Here is a 20572-nt window from a genome sequence, read left to right on the forward strand (position 1 = left end):
CCAGAGAAGAATGGCTTTATAAATACATTCATTATCCACGTGAAAACACATCCTTTCCATTAGTAGGTGGTGAGACTCATTTTCCATGATCTAGTGTAGCATACATATGTTGTTGCTAATGTTTCTTTTAACATCCAACTTTGTGTGAGACCCTGAAGGGGGCCACCGAAAGAAGGAGGTCAATTTTCAAGGAAGAAGGCTGACGGTGGAGAGAAATATTCCATTTTGGCAAAATGAACAGTTCAGAGTTACAATTGGGCTACTGGCGTTACCACGTGCCTTTTCCGATTCGTTCTTGTCGCCGCACCACGTCGTTGCACGGACGTTACGTCGACTTTCTAATTTGGTTGAGTCGACGATACGTTTCCCCGTTCCCTCCCTTTGTCGTCTTCCATTATCCGCAGTGGCTTCTTGTTTGTTCAAGCGCTCTCACAGTTTGACCCGCTGCTTTGGCAAACTCGTGAGACCTTTCTGAATGCATTAACATGGCTGGAGAGCTCATGTGTCTTTTTCACACTGGTTATTGTGTAGAACAATGAGTGGAAAGTAAGTACACACCTTAGTGTTACTGTCAATGCCACTCAGTCTGATTGCAATCAGCATGGGTCCTTGTCCTCTGCATTGGCTTTACTGGACTGTAATTGTCCAGCTTGTGTTCTGTTTTTCTTTTTTTTCGGAGTCCCCGTGAGGTGGCCCTTGTTTGCTGCTTATTGCAGCACTGCCCGCTGTGTCCATGTTTCATCATTGGCTTTGGCTGGCGTCCTTTGTTGTGAGACTTCATCTCCCTCTGTTGCCAGACGGATTCCTTTGTAAAACAACAAAGTCCCCAGTAAATGCTGTCAAAACCTCCCTTTTCCCTAACATACACTCACCGCTTTAATCAAGTGCCGAGAGAGAAAAAAAAAAAAAAGCCTGTTGTAACTTTGGGGACATGACAACAAGAGAGTGGTCGGAAAAGTTTATGGATGAAGCAGTGTTGACAAAAAACTTCACTAAACCATGACCTAAATGCCACAAACGTGAAACGTAGCAAAAATCATGGCAAAACCAACGACCTCAAGTTATTACCGCACCACCGCCCAAAACACAAAGACACATCTTGACAGAGCAAAGAATGATCGAAAACATTGAATAAGACAAACAAAAACATAATAAGAATATCATCATCATCATGAAATCATTCAAACTGAGCGAGCAGAAGCCGGACCCCAAATGTAATCAAAATAAACATCAAATCGGTCAACTCTATATGGACTCGGCATTATGACCCAAAAACATGACCAAAAATCACAACTCAAAGCATAACTAAGCAACGTGACCAAATCCAAAAATAGACCAAAAATCATTCGCTAAATATACAACCCAAAAAAATGACCATAACCAAACATGCCCTCCAGAAATATGATCCAAAAATGTCAATAAAGCCCCTAAGAAATGGAGCAAAAACATGGCGACTCTCATGAACACAAATACAATCCAAGAAGTACATGACTAAAAATATTGACCCTTGTCCATCTGCCTCTACGTCTGAACTCCATTGCAAGCGCCACAATTACAAGAAGGTCCTTCAACGGGAGCGTCCCAGCTAACATGTCAACAATGTCCTGCGGCCCCCTTCTAAATCCCCACGCTGTCATTTGGACAAAGATACTCCCATAAATCTTGCACTTATTAGTGCACTTCCTGTCAGCAACGTTCCAACACTTCCTGTAGGTCAGGAGTGGAGGTTCTGTTTTGCGTCAATGCGGCACTTCAACAACCTTTTGTTTCTTTTGTTGTTTTTTTTCCACTTTCTCAGGACTAGCATCCCCTCAGTCCTCCTTTCGCCCCTCAGGCTCGAACCCTTTCATACTCTGCCTCCCAAATCAAATGAGCATGTGGACAAAACAGAGTCATAAAAGCTAATGGCTTGTTATATGAGGTACACTGGCAGAGGCACTTGTACACTACTAGTCTCTCTGCTACTCACTTTAAGCTATGATTAAATGTTTGGACCACAGGGGCCGAGCTGAACTATTCTGATGAAATGTTTCCGCTCCGCGCTCATGTATACTGTATGACATTGTTGTTTTATTTACCAAAACGATGAATAGCAATCATGGCCTTTTTTTAAAAGCATGACCTACTAGAAACGTGAAGGTTATTTGGTGTGTGCCATTTGAGTCCAGGTGCATTCTTCTTTTCTTGAGAGTATTTGATGGATCCGCACCAGACTTTTGGAATAATTGACTTGTAGAAAAGCCAAAGAAAAAGCAACACACACTTTATTCTTCTCGAAAATGCTTCTCAAATTCATTCTAATGCTTTTCGAGCTGGCACCGTATTAAGGTGTGTGAAGAAAGAGAGCGAGTTGGAATGCGTGTGTGGAAATTTCTCCTCTGGTAGGAATTCACAGAGCCTCCATTGTTTGCTATCTGCTGTGTACACATGTTATCTGTTTGGCCTTTCCCCCTTTGACCCGGAGGAGTGTTGCTAAGGAATGATTGTTAGGTCCAGTGTTGAAAGCTCACCCCCCCCCTGGAGCCAGTTTCACTTAGCAATGTGAGATTTGCTAGGCATGTCTGGTGTGAGTAGAACTACAAAAAAAAAAGTAGCATAAGGCTATTTGGGTTCAAAGCGGCCATTTTACTAGTTTTATCCATCTGAATTCGAATCACGTATCCTAAAAAGATGGATGTCCTTAAATGGTTGAGGTTTTTGTCATTGGGTGGCAAATTTGACGATATGTGATAATTCAGCAAATGTTCTGATTTCCAGTGTTTTATTGGCAACATTGTAGTAGTTTAGTATTTTTTTTCCGTCCTGTCGTATCGCTGTAGCATAACTTTCCGTAGTGAGCGATCAATCAAATCCGATCTTATCAAAAATACAAAAGGGCTGTGCCTTGTTTTGTGGTACAAAAAAATAAATAAATATGAAGCAGTAATGTTTTGGGCAAATTGCCACATAGTCATCTAAAGCAGATCTGGAGGCAGCCATCGTGGTTTTTATCGATTAGATATTTTTTCTCCCATGTATCGTCGGCTGTCTGCAATCGTTTCTCTGTGTGACTCGCGGCTTGTGGAGCTGAGTCCTAATGACTTGAACTCAAGTTGACTTTACCAAATATTGCAGTTGTTTGCGAGTACACTAAATTGTTGCAGTCATGAGTTCTTCTTTACAAAATACCCAAATTGTTCCCAAGCATATTTGTATTTTTGCGTTCGGGTATTATATTCAAGTATAGCTTTGACGTCATCTTGTGTTGTGTCAAATTTAAAGGACACATTTATTTTCACTTCACAAGGACTTAAGTTATTGAACATGCGGGCTCACTGCTAACAGAATCTTGTAAACACTGCGCATGTCCTGGCTGTTCAGCCAACAATCATAAATCGAAGATTGGAACTAAAAAAACAGTTTTTCGCAAGTGAGAAAAATGCATATTGATATTTTTTATTGTTTTTTATTTTCTGTCTCTCTTTGTCTGAGTGTGTCATTAACGGGTGGGGCGGGCGGTCGTTTATCTGTCAAGAACGGATCAGACAAAATGTTTTCCGAGCGGGGAAGAAAAAAAACGAATATAAAGGTGGAATGAGATAAAAGGATGACGTGGATAACGGATGCGAATGGAGGCAAAATTGGCATCGTCAGAAAAAGGGACCTTTTACTGACAGCCTTTGTGTTGTTTCAAGTCTGTCAACACAAAGTGATGGGTATTATTCCTAAAAATGTGTTTTGTTCTCGTGTAAATTGCGAGTTCAGGTTTTGCTTCCTGGGAAACTTCCGTCCTACTCTGAGGATCGGTAAATGAACCTTTCAGTATTTTCCTCAATCAGTGGAATCCACCGATACTGTTACATTGAGCTACATTTTGCTAGCTATTTTTTTTTAACTTTTATTTATTTATAATTGCTTGCGTGATTTATTTATTTATTTATTTCAGTTCACTACTACCTGCAGTAGTTTTTCCACTGAATACGTTTACAATGTAATTTTTTTCGTTTTACCTTTACGCTAGTGCTCATGCAATTCCACAAATAAGTAACAGTACTCTTACTTGAGTACAATACTTGGCTACTCTACAAACTTCTGTGAGCCAATCTCATTCAATGGAATTCCACTCCAGCCTTCCAGATTTCCTCGTTAAAAGGCCGTTCGATTTCGGACACATCTCGGCAGCTCGAGCCTTTATGGTGAATGCCTCGGACGGACGCGGGATATGGGCCCGAGCGCCGTCAGCAGCGGGTCTCCAAGCGCAGATGAGAGAATCACTGGTCGGAATTGACGAGAATGTCGTTGATTTGTTTTCCGTTTTTGCGTTTGCTGTAGCTCACTTCATTCATTTTTGGTCATGTTCTCAAGTCTTTTTCCAGCAGCGAGCGGGACGCCTCCCCAACACTCTGGCATGTTTTAGGTGCGGACCACCTCACTTACAGAATCTTAAAAGGGAGCTCCGAGACGATTGTTTTGAGTCACATTCCTGTCATGAAATCTCCATTTTTGAAATCTTGTCATCCAAGCCACTTGAAATCTTGCGTTGAAGCTTGAAACCCTAATGGTCATTTGAAACCCTGACATTCCATGAAAATGCCAATATTGGTTTGAAACCCGAATTTGAAATCACAATCCTCATCTGAAACCGAGGCGCGGTTGAATCCTTAACCAGCAACTTGGAAAGCGTAATCCTGACTTGAACCCTGCTATTGAAACCCAAACCACAGTTTGAAAGCCCAAGCCAGGCTTGAAAGCTTCATTTGAAACTGTAAGCGTGGAAGTATGCGAGGCTTGGAGAAGGAAGCACGGATCCTCACAATACTGCCAGCGATTGCAACTTGACTGCCAAATGCACTTTTCATGCCACTCCGCATATGCTGCAGTCAATGACTTTTAGGACGCATGTTAAGAGGGCCAAAGATGGAGGCTGCAGTGGGTCAAGAGGTCCTTTTTTTAATGGAGCGTGGCTCTTAGCCTTCCAGCTTTCCTTTTCTCTGAGCACCGTATGGCCTCACAATCGCCGCTGTCCATCCAATTGATGCCCTGTCCCAGTTAGTGACCTCCATCGGCTTAAGAAAAATGAAAAACTCCTTTTTACGTTATGGGAAACAAATCGGGTCGTAACTAAGTGTCTCCATTCCTAGAAATGGATTTTAGACATGATGATTACAAAAAGGGTGTCTACCTGAAATATGAACACCTCCCTCAATGAAGCTGCTTTCTATTCATCAGAAACAAACTGGACAAACAAACTATCTCAGATCACTTTCGTAGAAAATGTTTTTTATTTGTTTATTTTATCGTAAAAAAATAAAAGCCACACTCATCAAATGCACCCATCTGCAGTCGAGTACATTTATCATCTTTTCTAGCTCATCCCGACATTTCTTTTTTCTCTCTCTTCTGTTCCTGCGTCTCCCCTCGTGAATGCCAATTCAGTTTTCCACCCAGCATCCCTTTCCTAATTCCCGCCCCCCGTTTTCCCTCCCATGCCTGGTCTCCACCCCTCAGTGTGTTTGTGTCTTGTTTACACATTTCCCATTGGCTTTGTCTCAGTAGTTTCATCTCATTAAGGACATGTGGGTGGTTTATTTCCTACAGAAGTTTAAACAGCCACGTGGAGAAACACAACAAACATGTTGTGAAGACGTGAAAAAGAAAAAAAAGCCAAATAGAGTGGTCAAATACAATTCTGTTTTGTTTTAGTTGCACACAAAACCATGACTTTGAAACCATGATTTTGATTCCCCTTAGGTGAGACGCGAACATTTTTCAAGGTACATCGGCTCCCAAATGAAAAGGAGTAGCCACACTAAGCAGTGGAAAAGGCACTGCATGTTCTCCCTTTCAATGTGTACACGCAAGCATTTGGCATGTGTGTGAAGAGCGTGGTCCGGATCGTCTTTAGGATGGTGTTGAAAAAAGAAAAGGGCGGCAGATAAGCGCAATCGCATTTAATGCTCCGCCGCCTTTTACTGTGGACGTTACATCTGAAACGTTTGCCTGTATTTATAGAGGCACGGTCGTTCCGCCATTCTCGTGGCGGGGGCGACGTCATTTAACAGGACGCTTAAAGCCCATCCGGCAGATGCCGGCAAGCCGTGACTCACGATCGGGGCCTCGCTATTTAATAAGACTTAAAACGACAAAAGGAAAGCGCTTATTGCAAAGCGCAAATGATCTCATACTGTTTATGGCTGTCCTCGAGAGATTTGCTGAAAATAAACTTCATGGCCGAGTCACCGAGTAAATTAGCACGGCGCGGTTTTAGTGCAATAGTAGCAATAGCACGATGGAGGCTATGAAGTAATACCTTGACGGGGGTACCTCGTCATGTAAAATGGTAAAGGGAACATTTATGGAAAATTCACTTTTTAACAGCTTGTATACGAATAGTTGGTTCTCTGGAGCAATTTCACACTCAGAGCTACAGCGTTAGCACAAATTCGCTAACGGCCCAGTGGCAAATGTGTCCATGTTAGTTAGGGTGGCCTGCACCATCAAATTTTGGGGGGGGGGGCTTTGTCATAGGTGATTTCAACAGAGGGCTTGTGAAGTGTGCTGTGATTCTCGATCTGCAAAATAAAAGTGAGGTCTAAAGAGGAAAATAACCGGCTGCGGCATATCGAACTAGCAACAAATGTTGGCTCTTTTTATCAACCTGCCGCAAGTTGAAAGATGCCGTTAAACTAGTGCTCCTAATAGGCAGTAAAGTCTAATTGGAAGCAGCATATCCTGAAGAAAGTATCAAGTGGAAATGTACATATTTAGCCAGGTAATATTGCTCAGTTGGGGATTACTGTGATTCTCCCAAAGCTCCGATAGCCAGCAGCATTTTTTTTTTTTTTTTTACAGCCCTGATGTAAAAGGTCGCTCGCTCTTATTCCATCAGGAAGATCGCCGCCGGTGGAGACCAACCCAAGCACTTCCTGAGTGAGCCAGTAACGATTAGAGAACGCTAATGGGAAAGGAAAATGGCGTTAATGGACTGAATATAAGACGCATGATGAAGGTTTGTACTCCTTCTACACATTTTCATGATTTGCGTCTTAAGTCTGATGTCATGGTAAAGTAATATCTACTATACAGTACCAGGAAGAAGTTTTCAATTCAAAGCACATTAAAAGATCAAGAAATTCAAGCTATTAAGTCTGGATCATGCACAGAAAGTCGGAACTGAAATTCATTCCAGGTCGTAAAGCTTCATCTTCATCATAAAGCAAGAGGTGCCGACTTTAAAGCATCTAGATTAGAACGCATTTTCTTTTGATTAGCTGTGGACAATTTCTTGGAAAGGAGTGAATAATAATAAAAAAAACCAACTTAAATATGCTTTTGGCTTTTTTTTTGTTTTTAGTCATCACAAGAAATTGCTTAGGGCAGACACTGAAAGTTGTTAAAGGGCCTCCCGCTGGTAGCTATTTCATACTAAACATCCAGCAGCCTTGTGATCACAAATGTGTGGACATTTTTATTTGAAGCAGAGCATACAAGATGAACCTTGAGTCATCTTTCTAGGTATTGCCTTCCAAGAAAAGCCACAAAAATGTACACGTAATGCAGCGGACCAGGTTGTGGCCACATAACATGAACTGTTAGCCTTAGCTGCTGTCCCGATTATCCAAAATATTTCAACCGTGTGACTTCGAATTCTGCCTCAAGACTAAATTGTAATACCTTAACCTGAGTTCAAACACTCTGTGTCAGCTCCTCACATGCTTCTGAAGGAGACTTCTCACGCCGTTGCCGTTGACAGCTACTTGGACGACAGCCATTTTAGCTGACAGGTGTTTTCCTCGTACCTCCAACAAGGAGCTTGTTGACATTGACGATCGTAGTAACATTTGGATAATATAATATGTGTCATATTTCGGTTCAGGAAATAGAATGAGCTCCGGTGGCTCCGGTGGCTGCAACTTTTCTAGGCCAGGGCCAGATTGACGATGTTCAAACAGCAGCAGAAAGAGCTGCTGGGGATTGGAGCAAGAGCACGGGGCCGACAGCTGATACGACCTCTGACCTCGCACCTCTTTTAGAATGTCAACACACGCACAGGCGTCCTTGCAAAGCCCCTCAGGGTCTCACAAAGCGCGCACACAAATAAGTGGTGGGTGTGTTGCTCGTCTGTCTCTCTGCCACTCACTCAGCAGAGCCGTCCGGCGGCACTTTGGCCACTGCTTTTGCGGCAAGTCGGAATTTGAATCGCAGTTGCGCTGTGTCACAAATTACAATCGATCCAAGAAGCTTTTCGAGGCCAGGAAGGAATGCCGCAAAGAGTTACTTTCATGTGGAGGGCAATTGATGAGGCGACGGATGGAAGGCATCAGCGCACACGTTTCCTGGTCTTATCTTCAAAAAGACAGCTTTCCCCTGTTTTCTCTCCAAATCAATAGCAGAGGCTTATTCACTCATAACCTTAATTGGTTCCCGTCAATGGGTTTTAACAAGACAACACGTTTGAAATGAATTCAGGGTGTTGTATTACAACAGGTAAAACAAAATGAGGAATATAATTGATGGAAATTCTTGATGAATATGTAAATCGTTTTTTTAGATCATATTTAAAAATCGCATAATTTACATATTTTAATATATAGAACGTCTATGATTAAATTCAATGATTATTATCATACATTTTTAATCATACTGTTTTACAAAATCACACGAAGGCAAGTCTCAACGGAGGTTATGAAATAAGCCTCTGCTTTTCACACCAGTGTATTTTTTTTCCCCCTTGAAATCTGATAACCCGACCGACCGACCAATTTCTGCAGCAGCTCCATCGAATTTTTTTGTTTTGAAATTTGCTTCTTAATCAGACATTGGTGTCCCAATGTGGCCGCAGCCACCACCAAAGCTGTTTCCTAATGATTTAATTGCAGCAATATTGGTCACCACTGAGTCGGCGCTGCTAATTAAATGTGACTTGAGCTTCCAGGAGTGTGTGTGAGGTAATAATGAGCTAATCAAAACGCACTCGGGTTGTTTGGCGCAGAATTAACACCTAGGAGAAGGGACTGGAATGAATTGTTTATCTGCACACATCTGCGTCTGTGGTTTCCGCACCTAAAACATGCCGTGGCGTTATTGTTGCTTTTTCTCGGGATTCAGCCTGGAGGCCTCAGCGCGTCCTTCTTAAAGTTTCAATTCTCCCAGCGGCGTAGACGCTTGTCCATTTGCCGGATTCGGATTGAAGTGTCATTTGCTAAGACGTAGGAGGATTTCTCCGGGGAAATTTGCCAAGGCGCCACCCGCCTCGACATGTAACGTGGCAACGCCTCCTCTGCTAGCAAGCGGTCTCGGTTTGGCGGCAGGGTGCTACGCGACCACGTGACGAATGGCTGCCAAGCCGCTCACAGGACGCAATTGTTGTCTTTGGAGGGCACGTTGAGTCAACCGTTTTTACTCGTCTCAAACACCAGTTTGTTGGGTAGCCCGTGGTGTAAATAACATAAGGCGTTGACAGTCATGATGGCCCTCTGAAGGAAACTATGAATTTGATGCGGCCCGCGACAAAAATGAGTCCGACACCCCTGATTTAGACGCTAAGCCTCCTGTTCTAAATCAGTCAAAGTCGTGGATGTCAAATAGTCCTAACTCGAGCCAAAATGAGATGGGAGTTTCCGATTCACCGGCCACCCATCAACAACGCACCAGCTCGGGCTTACAATTTGTTGAGTTACAAGCTCATTGGTAGAATCAACCAAAAAAAACAAGGCACGGCTTGTAGAATTTCAAAGTGACCTCCTTTCTTCTGACTTTGCACGTGTGTCCCTTATCATATCTTCTTTCCACTGGACACGGGAGCTTTCTTAAAAGCATAATAGTATGCTACATTAACGCTGCAGTTTATCTACATGGCTGCACACTATTACTGGACTGCCATTAAGAAAGGGAAAAAGCCTCCGGCTCAATCCTCCGGAGAATGTTTGGGGAATTACATTCAACGGGATACTTGATTTGATTTGCAGTGCAACAAAGGCTTGGAAATTGCCTCTTGTCCTGATGCTGCCAGTGGATATCTAGAATTGAATCAGTCTCTAATAGAAGAAAAAGAGAGGATCAAGGCAGCGACGTGTGCATTCCCACGCGGACGGCAAACAATTTGGTTAAACTCCCATTATCGTGCTTACGCTGTGTTCCGTTAGGGTGATAAAAGCAAATCAGAGGAAAAGTGTCGTGGCCACATGTCAGATGACAATTTAGGTTTTGTCGAAAGATATTCGACTTGTGTTGGTAGTAGTTTCACAGCCATTAACCAGAGCGGGGTTTTGCCAACATTGTAACCACTCGACGTAGCTTCGATGAATCGCTCATTTTCGAGGTTGTCCTGTTATGTCAACAAATGCAATTAGCGGGACATTATTTTGATGTGAAATGTGCACTCCTTCCTTTGGAGGTTGCGTGCTGCAAGGGATTTTTCAATCCAATTTATCGCTGCCGTGATGTGTTGTTGTCACTGCTAAATCCTGCCGTGCGTGCGTGCGTGTTTGTCAGTATATGTACACGAGTGTGTCTTTCAAGCGCGTATGTGTGTGTCCCCCTCAGGAAACAATTCAATTAGATGACTCTTCTACATGTCTGTCTGTCTGTCTGTCTGACTGTCTGTCAAAGGAGCAGCTGCCAAAGCACTCAAATCCATCAAATGATTAATACCGTGTGATTTTGATTCGTTTGCTTGCTAGAGGTGCGGAGCTAAACAAGCGTCTCTTCCATCTCATTTTTCAAGTAAATCCCCCCTTTCAACGGCTACATGGACCACCTGGGCTGCTAATCCACTCATGTGCCGACTGGATGCGAGAATGGAAAGTTGTAGATGTGATTATTTGTCCCTGTCTTCTCTCTGATTAAAGTCGGGAACGTTACCTAACAAGTAAATACCTATAAGCTCGTCCTGCGAGGACGTGGAAACCTGGTTGCTTCTGTCTTGCTACGTGTTAGCTTAAAACGTCCAATTCCTATTCTAGTGAGCATTATGTATGCTAGCAAGTCAGCACTTGAAGTTAGCAATCTTCATATCCATTTATTCACACACTGAATTTTGCATACTAGCAGTTAGCCTTGTTAGCATTTGTCAGCATCATTTCCAGGAAAATTTGACGGAAGGTTTTATATTTGCACCCACATAATGAAAGCAATATTTTTGCGCCAATGTGAACTAAGCGAATTACGAGTGTCGCACGCAAACAACAAACTCCCCCGTTGGCACTGAACGCTCACGAGGGCTGAGTGCTGATCCATATCCAAGCGTTCCATATGTTTCCCATGTAACTTATGACTTTTCCCATTCCCAATAAAGTGGCAGCATAAAAAGGCTTTTACGGGTCCCGCCGGCTCGCCGCGACTTGAGGTGGCGGCGTGCGGAGCTGGAGGGGGGCTGGCTGCCGCGATGACAAATGGCAGCCACTGCATATTTTACTATGGCCATTTACAATGCGTGATGCCCAAGCCAGGCCAGGCTGCAACAAAATGACTGGGCTGAAACATCATTGAGAATGGAGCTCATACAAAATATGTACTGATCTGGAGTGTGCCCCCCCCCCACCATCCAAAAAAATAAAAAATAATGTTACTGTTTGCCCTTTTTATCCATTCTCATTTTTTGATGACTGCTTTTCATTCTGATTTGCAGTTGTGGATGGGATCTGCCAGTCTGCTCAAGTTGCTAGCACACCAAATGTTTGCACGTTAGCATTTGATCCAGTCTCATTAAAGTTTTCATAGCATCTCACGACCATATGGATCTGCTACGTATTTGTGCTCAAGTCTCAACCTTTTCAGTTATGCTACTCAAGGTGCTTTATTGCCTCCACTCTAGCAATTATTAACGTTTTAGCATTTTATCAACTCCCATGAACCCCCCCCCCCCCCCCCTCAATATTGATTTTGACTTAAGGGCATGATGCATATTGCTCCCAGTCCTCCCGTTGCTACAACAACGCAACAGGTCTTGAGGAGAAGCGCTTCCCTGGAGGTGTCTAGTTGCAGTGCTGCATTTCATTAAATGGTCCCTCATGCTGTTTAAATTAACCTTGTACAGCATCATATGTGATAAATGTTGCCCACTCAGCATCCATTCCACCCTGGCCAATCTGGAAGGGGCATCCCTCCATCTGTGATCCTTTATTGTGCTTTCTTCATTCCTTCTCTGAGTTTTTCTTTGACTGAATTGTGAGTCAAGACTAGGTAGCTTTTGCAGCTTTTCGTCAGATGTGGGTCTGTGAACTTTTTGATTATTATTTATAAACTTGACAATTCTCCAAAAGAATCAGCATCTTTCTGACGGTACAATTTAAAAATATGGCCAAGACGACCTACATTCAGCCTGTGTTTGAGACATCACATTAGACATTAGATAAGAAGCGTGCAAATAATTAAACTGTACAGTATTCCCAGGTTCAGAGGGTGTCAGGTCTTTCACACCTATGCAACTGTGTCCCGCTGCTGGCCGTGAGGGGGCAGTCGTGAGTCGGCACTTGACACCGCACGTGTACTGCACGCGCCTCAAATATACCAACAACAGAAAAAAAAACTAGAGAAACATAAACAGCATATTAAAGTACAGTTCATACTCTATAGTGAGTATTTTAAAAGGTGCAATAGGATATTTTACTGGAAAGGTGCACCTAGAATGATAAGCAGACGTGTTAACTGGTACTTGGGTTCGATGTGAATGTGATGTCATATTTAATAGTTGATCACAAGTGTTACATGCAGACAATTGCATGCGGAGGGCGGAGGCATCGCTCTCTCTCCTTCTCTCACTCGCTCATTTTCTCTCTCTCTCTCTCCGGCGGTGAGTGCGTGGATCCATCCGCTAGCAGCAAGCAAGGCAGCAGCCGCGCTCAGTACAGCCGCGCGCGCGCAGACACGCGTGAAGGGAAGGGACATTCCCCCCCACCCGCTTCAAAACACCTTTTCGGGACGACTCCAGGATTAGAAGCTGCACATCTATTGAGTTGATCTGTTTTGCGCGGGAAGAACTGTGATTATTATATTTTTCCAAATTGATTTCATTTTGTCTTTTTTGTTGTTTTTTTTCTCTTCCCCCGTGGACTGACAGAGGAGTTTTTCTCGTGGACATGGGGAGAAGTGGACCAGTGGGACGCGGGCGGTGGATGTGCACCACGCCGGGCGTCCTCCTCCTCTTCCTCCTGGGTTTCGTTCACGCGGGACTCGGCCAAGGTAAGCGCGGTGGTCGGAAACGCGCCTGTGCCCTCGACTTGGAGCGTTTTTTTTTCTATGGAAGATGTGTTAATATGCAAAACAACAACAACACCTCTTTGCACGTAAATGACAGCCACGTGAAAGCATCATTATTGCAAGAAACAACCCAAAAATGTGTTCAAACCTTTCAACTTGCGGTGTAGTAAATGGAAGTAGGTGACTTCATCTATCATCTATCTATCTTCAGAATTCCCCACAGCAAGTTGGGAAAAATGAACCTTTTTTGCAACACACCCTAGACGACATTCACCATTCGTAGTCGGTTGCGTTGATCCACTTAAGGAAAAGAAATGCCTCTCTCCTTTTCTGACAGTAAAAATAGGTAGTCACTGTAATTTAGGTGTAAGTTGGGTGATTTTAAGAGTTAACTGCTGAGCCTGTTTGAACTTCGTTGCTGACCAAAACATCAGCATATATATATATCCCATCCGTGGTCATTTTTTTTGAGGAAGGTGTGTGTGTGTGTGTGTGTGTGTGTGTGTGTGTGTGTGTGTGTGTGTGTGTGTGTGTGTGTGTGTGTGTGTGTGTGTGTGTGTGTGTGTGTGTGTTTCAAATCACCAAAATACTTCAAGTAAGTGTCCATTTTGCTGCTTGGAAGAAAGATGTCCCAGAAGACATTCCAGTGCAATTACCTAATTTAGATGCTATTGTTCACACAGACATTCACGACATTCGGGTGCGTCATCCACTTCAGGAAAATGAATGCTTAACGATGCCAGAATTAAGAAGAACTATAATTAGGACACTTCATAGACTCCTGGTTAAAGAGCTAAACACCGATGCTTTTTGAAATCAGTTGCTGACCAAAACAACAGCACCTATCAAGGTGTGTAACCAGTCTCGTAGCCGAGTCCAAGTGTGAAAGGATTCATGTACAATCGACTTACGTTGAGCAACGGTGGGCAAGCAATGGTGCTTTCTTGAAACGATGGCGCTTAATAGAACACCCACTGAAATAAATGCCACCCTCAAATAGATGCCACCCCCCCCCCCCCAATAGAAAAGAAAAGGCAGTAGTGTAAGTGTGATTTGAGTTGGTAGACACAATTGTTCACAGCAGAACAATAAACAGAAAATTGCTCAACTCCAAAAGAGCAGCAGCTGCCAAAGCAGGGAGTCAATTTAAGCTCAAGATCACCTGCAATATCCCCGAAAATGTGACTTACCCATCCCCACCGATACTTAAGTCAATAAATACCGCCACAGATGTATTTTTGGCTTTCCTGTACAATTTCTTGAAATAGCAGGTTCAATGAAAATGAAGAAAAAAAAAAAGTCAAGAGATAAAGACAACGAAAGGCCTCCCTTGAATAGAAGCCCGGTCTTGTGTTCATGTGAACTCTTTTCACATACCATAAACGGAGGAAAGAGCAGACGGACATTTCTTTATACAGCACACCTGTAACTTTATTTCTTTTGACTTTTTATTTGAAATGTGTCCATCGTTTCCGCCAGCAATCATGTTTTGGCACTCTATTAAATCAACTTTTTCAAGTTGAGATTTCAATAGAGGATACAAGTTGAATGGAGGGAGCATCGGGATGAGTGTGAAAAGTCTCATTGTTTTACCCGCGAGCTGAATGGTCGCAGACACGTTCCGCCATTCAGCTGCTGGAGAGGAGGGGAAGGGAGGGCAGGGCAGGGGAGGGGAGGGGAGGGGAGGAAGGCAGTCTGGCGCTGGATGGAACATTGGAGCTTCTGTTTCTTCCCGTACCATTCCTTAGCTTCTGGTTACATGACATTCATATTTCCATAGACACACACACACACACACACATACTCGAGATTAGCCTTGTTTAAAATGGCGTCGCCAACTATTGGTCTTTGGCGTTCAAGTTGTGTATGCGTGTGGGTGTGTGGCTCTTGGCATGTATGTGTGAACCTGTAAACCTGTGTGTGAACCTGTGTAAAGATCCTCCAATGTGTGTGTGTGTGTGTGTTTTGTACATATGTGTGAGCAAACCTGTTCTGTGTGTGTGATTTTGATTATTTTTGTGTGTGTGTCAACTTGGCTTTGTGGCCCAGATCACATGTTGTTTCTTTCGATATTGGCCGAGCCGCCGTCTCCTGCTGTCGCCCATTATGCGGCCGTCCCGTCCCATGGTGCACCGCCGCAGCCTTTCAGGGTTCACAGCTTGGGCTCGGGAAGGAATATCGCCAAAACCCCAAGGAGGCCGACGGGATTGGTCGCTCCAAAGAGGCCCGCGGTCCGATTGGCCGAGCTTCTGCGGCGGTGGCTGTATGAATGCTGAATGACAAGCATTCATAGCCATGCCTCCGGTTATGTTTCATTGTGTGCGCGTGAACGAATGATGTGACGCTCATATTACGGCGCAAAAAGGTGAAGAAGAAGCACATTTGATACCTTCTAGTCATGCTGTCCTCCATTTATTTATTTGCTGGGAATTCCTGGTTTTCTGAAGAAATTTTCATTTCCGACTTTTGGAGGGAGGAGGGAGAGGTTGCACGGGTGAGGAAGGGGGAGATCTCTCTAGGTGGTTCGTCGCCGCTTTGATCACGCCACCACGATAAGCCCACACAATGCTGCAGTGTCTATGCGCGTGGACGCTGGTGGTACTTATGGTGTGAAAGGAAGTCTTTGACCCAGCGAGCCGCCCTCCCGCCGCTCGCTGGCCTCCCGCCGCTCGCTGGCCTCCCGCCGCTCGCTGGCATTGGCACATTTGCCTCACCTCTTCTTCATCATCTTCGTCATGTTCGGCCACATTTATGCATTCAGAGCGAGAAACTTGAAGCGCTTGGCCGTGATCAGACAAGTTTTTTTTTTCCTTCCCGCCTACTGTCTCCTCTTTGCGCTTGCGGAAAAGCATTTCTACTGACCTTTCTTAGCCCCCTCCCTCCCTCCCTCCCTCCCTCCCTCCCTCCCTCCCTCCCTCCCTCCCTCCCTCCCTCCCTCCTTGCCTGCGGCCTTGTGTTCTCTCCCATTCACTCATTACATTTTATGATGGACTGTGAAAAATGGCCTCCCACGCGCCGATGCTTTTTTTTAATTTATTTTTTTAATGATAGTTATTTCTTCTTCTTCTTCTTCAACTTGTACATCAGACTACGGCTCTCCTAGCTTCAAGAAACTACAAGTGGTTGAGACATTTTCCCGGTGGCACTTGAATCAGAATTGTGCAAAATGGATGATATTTATAAAGGGAACTTGAAAATTCAACCAAGACTAAGTGGGAAACATTTTCGGTATCTTTTTTGCCAAATTTATAAAATGGTGTGAAGCCCGAGGCCAGGGGGCCACATCTGGCCCCTCTGCATTATTCTTGTGGTCCATGGAAGCAAATCATTCTCATCAACTTTCATGATTCTTGCAAAAACATTTTGCAACATTATTTGCGTAGATAATATCGTCTGGATAATGACAGCAAATTTTTAACTAATTCATATTTACATGAACTTGAACAACACTCGAACAAGCTTGACTTCTGATTTTTTTTTAAAAAGTTATTCTAGAGTTGATAATATGATGAGGCAATAAAACATTTGTGATTTTACTAAAGGAAGTGTGCCAACAATGTGGGCCGCCACAAAAAAAAAAAAGTTTCACACACCTGACGTAAATGGTAGTCCAAATTGTGCATTAAAACAAAAGGAAAAACATTTTGGGGCTCAATCAGGCCCTCTACACCAATGCACTGCCAATTTGAATAGGAATGCAAGTGGATCGAAATTTGGGAATATTTCTCTCTTTCCTGATCTAAATAGCATCCATAAAACCCATCTTGGGGATTATCATCAAACAAATGAATTAGCTCAAAACTTTTACTGTCGTCAGTACATTAATCAACCACTTTAAAGTTGAAATCTTAAAATAAAAAGTGACTGACAGCAGTACGGCAGTGACTTTTTGTCAATTGTAGGTCATATTAATGACCACCCGAGTTACAGTCAACATTTGTCGTTTGAGCTGGTAGAAATCACTGGCTCAAATTACACCGAGCAAATTTAATTCGGTGTGCCATAAAGAGCTACGAGCTTCAAAGCAAATACGCTGTGTTGAACTTCTTTGCTGTAATTTCCTCCTCAATGCCTGTAAAAAAAAAAAGTGTTGAAAGCAAGCTCGACGTGAATCTAATTACAATCAATTCATCGAAAAGCTTTGAAAGCGCACCACGCGCGTATACGTATGCACGATCCATTCTATTTTGTTCACTCACGTAAGCGTGAGTGTTTACGAGAGATGTTGCAACAAGCTGGAAGAAGAAGATGCTTGGTTTGTTCTCTTTCCCGCTGCCTCCCGCTATCAGTCCTAATTCCTTCTAGGGTTTCATGTGCGGAACTGGAATTATGAATTTTTCATGGCCCGTGAAACCCGAGGCCTCATTTGGGGCTCTCGTTTCCAGCCTTTTCGTCTTTTACCCACACTGTGTGTGTGTGTGTGTGTGTGTGTGTGTGTGTGTGTGTGTGTTGGTGAGAACAGTTTTCGGGAATGCACCTTCATGTTCGGATATGTTTTGGTCGGTTGGAGAGAAATCAGCAAAGCCATCACAAGTGTTTTATTCAGTTATTTAGGCGGAAATGTACTTGTCATTTTGTTTACCATGTATACCTTCACCTAGATCAAGAATGTCATTTTTGGTTCTTTTTCAGCGTTTCCATTTTAATTTTGTATTTTAACTTCAAACTGGGGGGCGGCTCGGTGGCGCACTGGGTAGCACTTCCGCCTCACAGTTAGGAGGGTGCGGGTTCCACCTCCGGCCCTCCCCGTGTGGAGTTTGCATGTTCTCCCCGTGTCCGTGTGGGTTTTCTCTGGGCACTCCGGTTTCCTCCCACATCCCAAAAACATGCTCGGTAGGCCGATTGAGCGTTCTAAATTGTCCCCAGGTATGAGTGCGAGTGCGGATGGTTGTTGGTCTCTGTGTGCCCTGCCATTGGCTGGCAACCGGTCCAGGGTGTCCCCCGCCTACAGCCCGATGACGGCTGGGATAGGCTCCGTGGGGACAAAGCGGTTCAGAAAATGGATGGATGAATGGATGGATGAATAATTTCAAATTGGCACCCTTCGAAATGATCTGAAAATTCAGTCGCTGACAGAAGCACAAAGATGGTCCAAAATCCGGCCTTAAAAACACACAAGTTTTTTCAATGTTTAGGGCCCAGGTCTCCTCCTGGAGATTCGTATGATGACTACCAAATTGGAAGTATATAGTGCTTCATGACGCTTAATGACAAGACGTGAGTTTTTTTGTTCTTGCTTGTAGGCGGAGTGTAGCGGCAAAGTTTGTCTTTGATTATTCTGTCTTGGGCAACTGTTTGCCTCCCACTCTTGCGTCTCTGCCATTGCATTTGCTCGCTTTAATTAGCGTGGAGACCAAACAGTGGACATATTGTGCTCCTGACGGGAGTCCCACAAGCAGAAGGACGTGTGTGTGTGTGTGTTGCATGTAAACTAATCAGTCAATTGTGGGGTGCAGGGATGTGTATGTTTTGCACATGCGAACACACTGATGAGTCAAATGAGGATGGTTAGGGGAAGTGGAAGCAATAGACTGGTAAATAAATAGTGTCAACACACACACACACACACACACACTGCCTGCCAGCTGCTCTGCATTGAAAGCTCACCTCGTATATATCTCTTTGTTTCATCTCTCTTCTTCACGGTCTATCCTTCTTTTTACTCAATACCGTAAAATCTCTAATAAATAGAGCGGGCGTTTTTATTGGCCTCCAAAATGAGAGGCAGATTCTCGCTTTACGAGAGGTGACACTTTCTCCGATGAGTGTGTGGGTAGACAAAACAATGCCTTAATCTTAATCCCAACCTGCCCTGTCCTGTTTCTGACTCGTGTCATCATCCTTCGACACCAGGCCCGGAATCATGCCAAAGGAGAAATCTGCTTCAGTTTTTTTTTTTTTTCCCCAACCATTGTGGCCTTTGTTTGCGTTTCTGTACTCTGCAAACAAACACAGCGCAGCTCTGCCTCTGTGGGAGATGTGGTTTGAAAATACCTCCAAATAGACATTTACTGCAGGCAGAACATCGGAATCGGACGTTCCTAGCCGCAGTTTGGTGTGGGGCCGAGCGAGCGCTTCTCACTGACACGGGCGACCCGGCAGATGGCTGCTGGCTGTTTTGCTTTTGGCTGAGCTGTGTGTTTGTGTCACAGCACGAGAGTTTTTATTTGTGCCATCATGAATATGTAATCAAGCAGTCCATTGATAAATGAAGGCGTGACGTGATGGGGATTGAAGTGGGGTCCCTGAACGGCTGGGACCCGCTTCTCAGCCAGAAAAAAAAAAATGCATGTGGTAAATTGGACGAGCTGTGCAAGTCCGGTCTTGTTGTGACATCGGAGAAAGGAATTGAGAGTTGGTTTTTTTTTTTTTCCCCCCCCGCATAGCAGGTCATCCAGTGGTCCATCTGAAGGAGTATGCAAAAAAATCTGAAACCATAATTATTATAATCACCACTTTTACGTCAAGAGGAGCTTACGTCTGCACAAACGCACAAAGAAGGGTGTGTGTGTGTGTGTGTGTGTGTGTGTGTGTGTGTGTGTGTGTGTGTGTGTGTGTGTGTGTGTCTTGATAAAATATTGTCATAAAAGTTGTCGAGAAAATGACACCCGGTCACAGTGTTTTTTGGATCAAATTTTCTCCAAATTGTTACTTTGAGGTTGGAATTGAAATTGGTAGCATGGTTTGAATATAGCCTTACTCGACTAATTCCCCTTTACGTACGTTACGTGTACAATGTGCGGCCAGCACACCGTATTCAAAGAAAGAAAAAGACACTTTGATTGGACATTCAGCTGTGACTCCTCCCGCAGCGGCGCAGGCCTCCCTTTCCATTTGTTCCTGAATCCTCTCAACTCCCTGTGTCCCTTCCTCTTCTGAAAGGCAGCGTTGACTTGACTATTAAGTTTAATATTACTTTTTTTTTTTTTTTTTTGCATGGGTGGGGGGTAGACTGAATAAGTGATGACAAATCAGAGGTTGTTCAACTTAAGTGCTTAAGCATATGATATTCATACACTTCAAAATGCTAATATGTGTTTCGAGAGTAAACAGTTCATATCGGCCGAGTCCCTCAAGAGCGAGTGTTGAGCTTGTGATAATCAAACCAATGAAATAAAAGCCAACGACCTCAAAAATTCCGTCACGTTATCAGCGTACTTTCAGGTTACAATTTTCGCAGTGATGAATTCAGACGCCATTCGCCACCATTCTTCTTCCTCGCCATTTGGATTCCTCAAATCTATTTCCTGTCCGCGCGTGAGGCGCTGTGATTAATTAGGAGGCCTGCAGCCGCCTCCGAGCTGGCTTCCCGTCCCGCCCGTCTTCGCTCTCACTGATCACCTTCTTCTCCTTGAGAACAAAAGATTTCCTTTTTTTTTTTCTTGTTTTCTTT

At 43.9% G+C, this 20572-nt stretch overlaps 1 protein-coding gene across 5 annotated transcripts in view; it reads left to right on the forward strand.

The window, feature by feature from the left end:
- The window catches only part of LOC147058669 (netrin receptor UNC5C-like), a 132958-nt gene that overhangs the window by 18466 nt on the left and 93920 nt on the right, over positions 1-20572 (forward strand). For all 5 annotated transcript variants that reach the window (XM_085910126.1, XM_085910129.1, XM_085910128.1 and 2 more), the window contains exon 3: positions 13040-13161. In XM_085910126.1, the coding sequence (XP_085766252.1) occupies positions 13059-13161 (103 nt within the window). In that variant the 5' untranslated portion in view covers positions 13040-13058. The remainder of the gene's footprint in view (positions 1-13039; positions 13162-20572) is intronic.

Source organism: Syngnathus leptorhynchus, chromosome 4 (genome assembly GCF_054491065.1).
Source record: "Syngnathus leptorhynchus isolate UIUO chromosome 4, UIUO_Slep, whole genome shotgun sequence".
Classification (NCBI taxonomy): Eukaryota; Metazoa; Chordata; class Actinopteri; order Syngnathiformes; family Syngnathidae; genus Syngnathus; species Syngnathus leptorhynchus.